The sequence below is a fragment of the Nannospalax galili genome, unplaced genomic scaffold (assembly GCF_000622305.1).
Source record: "Nannospalax galili isolate Female #2095 unplaced genomic scaffold, S.galili_v1.0 scaffold242, whole genome shotgun sequence".
Lineage (NCBI taxonomy): Eukaryota > Metazoa > Chordata > Mammalia > Rodentia > Spalacidae > Nannospalax > Nannospalax galili.
The window spans coordinates 406243-412343 of NW_008348081.1; the positions used below are offsets into that span (position 1 = coordinate 406243).

The 6101-nt window shown below is 38.4% G+C and overlaps 1 protein-coding gene across 2 annotated transcripts in view; it reads right to left on the reverse strand.

The window, feature by feature from the left end:
• The window catches only part of Vps37a (VPS37A subunit of ESCRT-I), a 51231-nt gene that overhangs the window by 3292 nt on the left and 41838 nt on the right, over nt 1-6101 (reverse strand). The window contains exons 7-11 of one of the 2 annotated variants that reach the window (XR_003851339.1): nt 5627-5754; nt 5486-5544; nt 5344-5412; nt 2386-2727; nt 1110-1190 (exon numbers count right to left, since the gene is read on the reverse strand). Coding sequence is in view for 1 of the 2 variants with exons in the window: in XM_008844513.2 (XP_008842735.1) it covers nt 1110-1190; nt 2584-2727; nt 5344-5412; nt 5486-5544; nt 5627-5754 (481 nt within the window). In the remaining variant the exon portion in view is untranslated. The remainder of the gene's footprint in view (nt 1-1109; nt 1191-2385; nt 2728-5343; nt 5413-5485; nt 5545-5626; nt 5755-6101) is intronic. The other variant, XM_008844513.2, reaches the window with a different exon arrangement.

Below are 6101 nucleotides of genomic sequence, written 5' to 3' on the forward strand. Positions count from 1 at the left end.
GCAATAATGGCTGAAGGATGACTATGAAAAAGAGCTGATGGCAAATCAGTGCTAGGGTACCTGCCTGACTGACATACTCAAAGTAATGGGTTTGATCCTAGAAATTCCAAAACAACACAAAACAAAAAAACATGCAAAAATGAGGACCAGGTAGCCTGAGAAAGGGGCTCCTAGTGTCTCCAACCGCAGGTACCTGAGCTGCATTTCCTTCATTTTAGTTCTATGATAAGTGTATTTCCCTAATGGTTTTTGTTTGAGCTTGTTGGGATGATAATTGGTTTATAATCAAAACATTCCTGAAAAACAACAACAAACAAGTGGAGGGGAGGAAAGGAGTTTGAGATCAGTAAGCATGAATGGAAACAAAACAGGAGAACACAAGACAATGTAATGGGAAAATGGAAACTTGGAACTGTATGAGTATAAATCCTAAAACCAGAGAGGAATGTGACACCAATGCCATCATCACTGGGGGCTCATTACCAGTTCTATGGTACAGAAATTTTATGACAAAAGTAGCCTGGCAAGATCATTCTGTCAGTTCATTTTATGAAGGAGAAGCAACATCAGGGCAGCTATGCAAACCGGTAGAGTAATGATGGTGGTAGATAGAAAAGAAACCGATTTGAGCTGGGTGTGGTAGCGGACACCATTAGTCGCAGCACTTGGGAGGCAGAAGCAGGCAGATCTCTTTTGTGAGTTAGAGGCCAGCCATGTACATGGTGAGGGCCTGTCTCAAAAAAGAAGAGGTAGACTAGAAGTTCATTATAAAGGAAGTGATGAGGCTGTTGAACAATATGTCAACCACAAGATATGGTATACTCCGCACATCAACTGAGAAAAAGTAAATAGCTCTCCACAAGGACCTATTTGTTGTTGACAAAAATTTAATTTAGAATACTGTCATGCTGAGCAAAGATCTAAAAAGTTTCTACTGGTTATATGCTTATTTATACAGTAGTTTGTTGATAATATAAGTACTCTGTGACATACAATAGCCATAAGGCTAGAATTAAGCTTAAAGTTGTATGAAAGGCACTGTTAAGAACAATTAGGTTAAAGAACACTTGTGCAATAGCTTTGAGATTCAAACAAGAAATGCAACTTACCTATAGAGGAGCATGGAATTGGCTGTGCATTGCTATCACCTGCTGAAGTTTCTCTTCTTTCGCCCTTCTACAGTGGCAAATCTAGAAGATAAATTAATTACTTAAAATACTAGTCACTTCTCCAACTACTTCCTACATTATAATAGAATTCCAAGTAAGAATCCTTCAAAAACCTTTGAATGTTTAAGGTAGCTAATAATTCCTCAGAAATTAGGAATTCAAAAAAATATTCAACTTTGTACAATGTTTTTTTTTTTAAATAACTGATCATTTATTCATTGATTATTTAATTTTAAATACCTGTGCTTTAAAAATATAGAAATAGGGGGCTGGAGAGATGGCTCAGAGGTTAAGAACACTGACTCTTCTTGCAGAAGACCCGTGTTCGAATCCCAGCACCCACATGGCAGCTAACACCTGTCCGTAACTCCAGTTGCAGGGGATCCAACAGGCTCTTCTGTCCTCTGTGGGCATTGCACAACATGGGTGCGCTTACCTATATGAAGGCATAACACTCATACACATAAAATAAAAATAATAAATATTTTTTAAAAAATAGAAATAAATACTGTACTTGTTAATCATGGAATATTAACAAAAACTTCAAGGTATGGTTATATAGAATAGAATGGATCTAGAATCAATTCCTTATGAATATTATAAACATAGGCAAGTTAATCTCTCAACTTTAATTTTTTCTCTCATGAAAAATGGAACTCATAAAATCTTACCTGTCTGCCTTAATGGGGGTGAGGGGTGTTTACAGACACACACACACTTTATAAAGCTTACTAATTCTTTTTTTGGCATTTTGAGATAGGGTCTCCCTGTACCCCTAGTTGGCCTGGAACTTACTATGTAGACCAGGCTGACCTTGAACTCACAGAGATCCACCTGCCTCTGCCTCCGTGTGCTGGGACTAAAGGCATGCACCACCATGCCTGGCTAAAGCTTACTAATTCTTAAAAAGTATGATTGCTCAGAGAAATCAGGTAAATATTTTGGACTCTATATTAAATGGTTTGAAATTGTGAAACATTTTGGTTTTTCTTTGACTACAATAGAAACATCAGCAGAATAATGCTGTTCCAGAATTTTCTCAATAGTATTTAAATTACTGTTTTAATCTCTATGTTCTATTCTTTATTTAAACCTGTAAATCAGGTTGCTATTCAAGAGTCTGTTACAGCTATTAAGACCAAGCTAAGCTGATCTACCAGCTCCCACAGGATGCTACACACTATCATTTCTGAACCACAACTATTACTTGATTTACCTGCCTGTGTACTCAGAACAAGCAGGTTTAAAGCGACAGTAGAGTGTTGCTATCCTTCCCAAAAGAGGCTCTTCAGATTCCTCTCACAGTACTCAAAACTCCAGCTTGGTTATCTGCTAATGATTTTGTATTCATGAATATACTTAAGTAATTTGACATTATGTTGTCACTCATCCTCAACTGAAGAGTATTACATACTGTTCTCTTTTCCATGAAGCTACTGAGAAAATCATCTATTTCAGTTTTTCCCTCCAAGAAATCTTCAGCAATATTATCAGATTCTTCCTCAGCTTCATGTGCAGCTACTTTCAATCTTGCCTGTAGGGCACTTGCACTACAGCTCTGAAAACAAGAACAGCAAAATCAGACATTACATTAGTCAATAATACTCAGAAAAACCTTGAAGGAGAACAAATGAGGTAGTAGTCGCACAGGTCTTCAACATTTGGATATCTGGATAAACACCACACACAAGAGCAATCAAATCACTGGCTGTTAACTATTAAACAACTTGACAAATCACTGTGCTGTCCTGAATGTTCTATAATCAAATCACTATGGGAGGGAGGCACATACTAAGATGACCCAACACTGTCTACCTCTGTGTGTTCCTGCTCTTGGCTAACACCCTGTGAGTGTGTTGGCTAGACTTAGTAACTCACTTCCAATGAAGCAAGCATGACAAAAGTGATAGGATTTAATATAACTAAAGAGGAAGATGACATGTACACTGAAAAGTATGAAAGACTGATACCACTGGGAACTGAACCTGGGTTCTCTGCAAGAGCAGCCAGCACTCTTAACTGCTGAGCCATCTCTCCAGTCCTGGCTTGCGTGTTTTTAGGCCTTGGCAGGATGAGGTCATCTCAGCAGTTTCTGTTCCTGTCCACAGTGCTGTCTGAACTGGGGCACAGGAATGAGGCCATTCTTGGGTCAAAGCCAGGAAGTAAAGGAGGTTTTTTTTTTTTTTTCCTCTAATTCAGAACTTTTGGTCACAGTCATTGAAGAGATAGACTGTTGTGGGTGTCTCCCTATCTTGGTTGCCACCAAACAATGCTTAGCCCGGTACACCTGAAGCATTAGCTGTGCTGTTCTTGATTTGGATCTGGTGTATCTCTTTTTTTAACTTGTAAAACTTTGGGAAAAAAAATTAATTCCAGGGCCAGCAAGATGGCTCAGTGGGTAAAAGTGCTTGCCATGAAAACTAGTATGCTGACCTGAGTTCAATCCCCAGAACTCACAGTGAAACAACTTACTCATGGAAGTTTTCCTCTGATCACCAAATGCATGGCATGCATACACACACACACAAAAAAAAAAAAAAAAAAAAATTATAAAGTTAATTACATACAAATAGCAAGAAATTAAGCTTTAATGAGTAATCTTGAAGAATACTGCCTGCACCTTCCACATTAGAGGACAGTACTGATAAGTCTTGCTTTCTGTGTCTGTTTTTTTTCTGGAAGAATTCCCATCCCCTTTGTGAGCTGATATCTGGCGTGAGTGCAGCGTGGTGGTGGACGCAGTGGCGGTTCAGATGTTGTGCCCTTTACCCTCTCAAATAATTTGAAATAGTCCTAAGTTTCATGCAGTTTTCGTTGTTAGAGTGTATGATCACATAGACAAATGGAACAGTTGAGAGAGCCATGTAATCAATCCTCACATAATCTGCTTTCTGTTGCTGCGATAAATACCATGACCAAAAGCAACTGGGGAGGAAAGGGTTTATTATATCTTATGGGTTAGAGTCCATCATCAAAGGAATCTAGAGAAGAAACTCAAGGCAGGAATTTGAAGGTTGGAACTGAAGCAGAGATCATGGAGAATCACTGCTTGCTTCCCCTGGCTTGTTTTTTTTATAAAGCCCAGGGATAGCATGGGTCAAGGGCCCTCCTATGTCAATTAGCAATCAAGAAAATGCCCTACAGACATGACCACCTGCCAATCTGATGGAGGAAATCCCTCAAATGATGTTCCTCCTTCCCAGGTGATTCTAGTTTGTGTCAAGCTGACAAAAACTAAGGAGCACAATGATCAAATAATTTCCAATGAAAGTACCAAATCCATACAACAGAAAAAAAAAGTCTTTTCAACAAAAATATTGGATATGCATATGCAAAAGATGAAGTTGGACACTTTACGTCACAGAAATGAAATCAAAATTGGATCAAAGACCTAAGTGTAGAAACTAAAACTACTTTTTAGGTTTGGTTTTTTGAAATAGGGTCTCACTCAATAGCTCAGATGGTCTGGAACTTGCTATGTAGACTAAGCTAACTGCAAACAGAAATCTACCTCCTTCTGTCTCCTGAGTGGTGGGACTACAGGTGTGCACCACCATGCCCAGCTCTTGGGCATCTATGTCATGCACTGCCTGTGGAGGCCAGAAGAGCTGTCAGAGCCCCTCGAACAAGAGTTACAGACGGTTGTTATTATGTGGGTGGTGGGAACTGAGCCCAGGTCCTGTGCAAGAGTAGTCAGTGCTCTTAACCACTGAGCCATCTCTCTAGCCCCTTGGTTATTAGATTTGATCATAAGGTTTACACTATTTTCATAATTTATCCAGAAAGTATTTGTTGGGGCTTTTCATATTTTTGTGGGTTTTGGAACCAGATATACTCTTATATGAACATAATATATTGTATGTCACAGCTGGGAGATACTCATCTACATTTAAAAGTTTCAGCCTTGCTGGATGTGGTGGCGCACGCCTTTAATCCCAGCACTCGGGAGGCAAAGGCAGGTGTTCGAGGCCAGCCTGGTCTACACAGTGAGTTCTAGGCCAGCTGGGGCTACTGGGAGACCCTGTGTCAAAAAGACTGAAAAAAAAAAAGTTTCAGCCTTATAAAGTCAGATGAATAACATGCTGTTTCTGACAAAAGTGGAAGTAGGAACGTGGTCCATGCACCTTAGGATTCACAGTTCACATAGAAAAGGGAAAGAAATGGTCAGCTGTACCTCACTAAGTTCATGCTGTCTTTGCATCTTCTTTTCGAAGGTAGATTTCATTTGTGTAAGTAATTCATACTAAAAGAAAAAATAAAATTGCTGTTTATTTAGATTTTTAAATTGTAAACATTTCTTCAAAATGCTCACTTACCTTATCTAAAACAATTTGTCGTTTGGCTTCCAAGCCAGGCTCCAAAAGGAGATTTTTTCCTGTAAGATAAATCTCTGGTTTATTTCCAGGTACAAACCACATTTTTCTCAGGAAATATGAACTACATAAAGGAAAACATACTTGCTAATTCCTCAATACTTTTTACTAAGTCATCTTTATCAGTAATAATTTGCTTTAATTGAGGCAAAGTCAGAAACTGTTCCAGTAATACCTCCTCTTGTTCATTCATATCTGTGAGTTGTGACACACTAGAAACAAAAAAGAAAAATGTTAATAAAGATCATTCATCTAGTCTTTCTCCATGTTGATAAACGTTAAAAATTTCTTAGGTTGGTAGAATCCTGAATTATAAATATGAAGGCTAACTGCAAGCTTAAGAGCAAATAAAACATCAGCTTTAGAAAATAAGTCTGTAACAAGCTCCCAACAGAATCTGTAGAAGTGGAGTTTAGATTAGCGAATATACTAATAAAAAAGTGGATATACATTTTTTACAAAGTGACAGTCATGGAAAAATCACTCCAAATTATATAATGGCTTGAAACTGATGGCAAGGTCTACTTAACTTAGGTAAAGGGAAAAAAAGGGGGGGGGG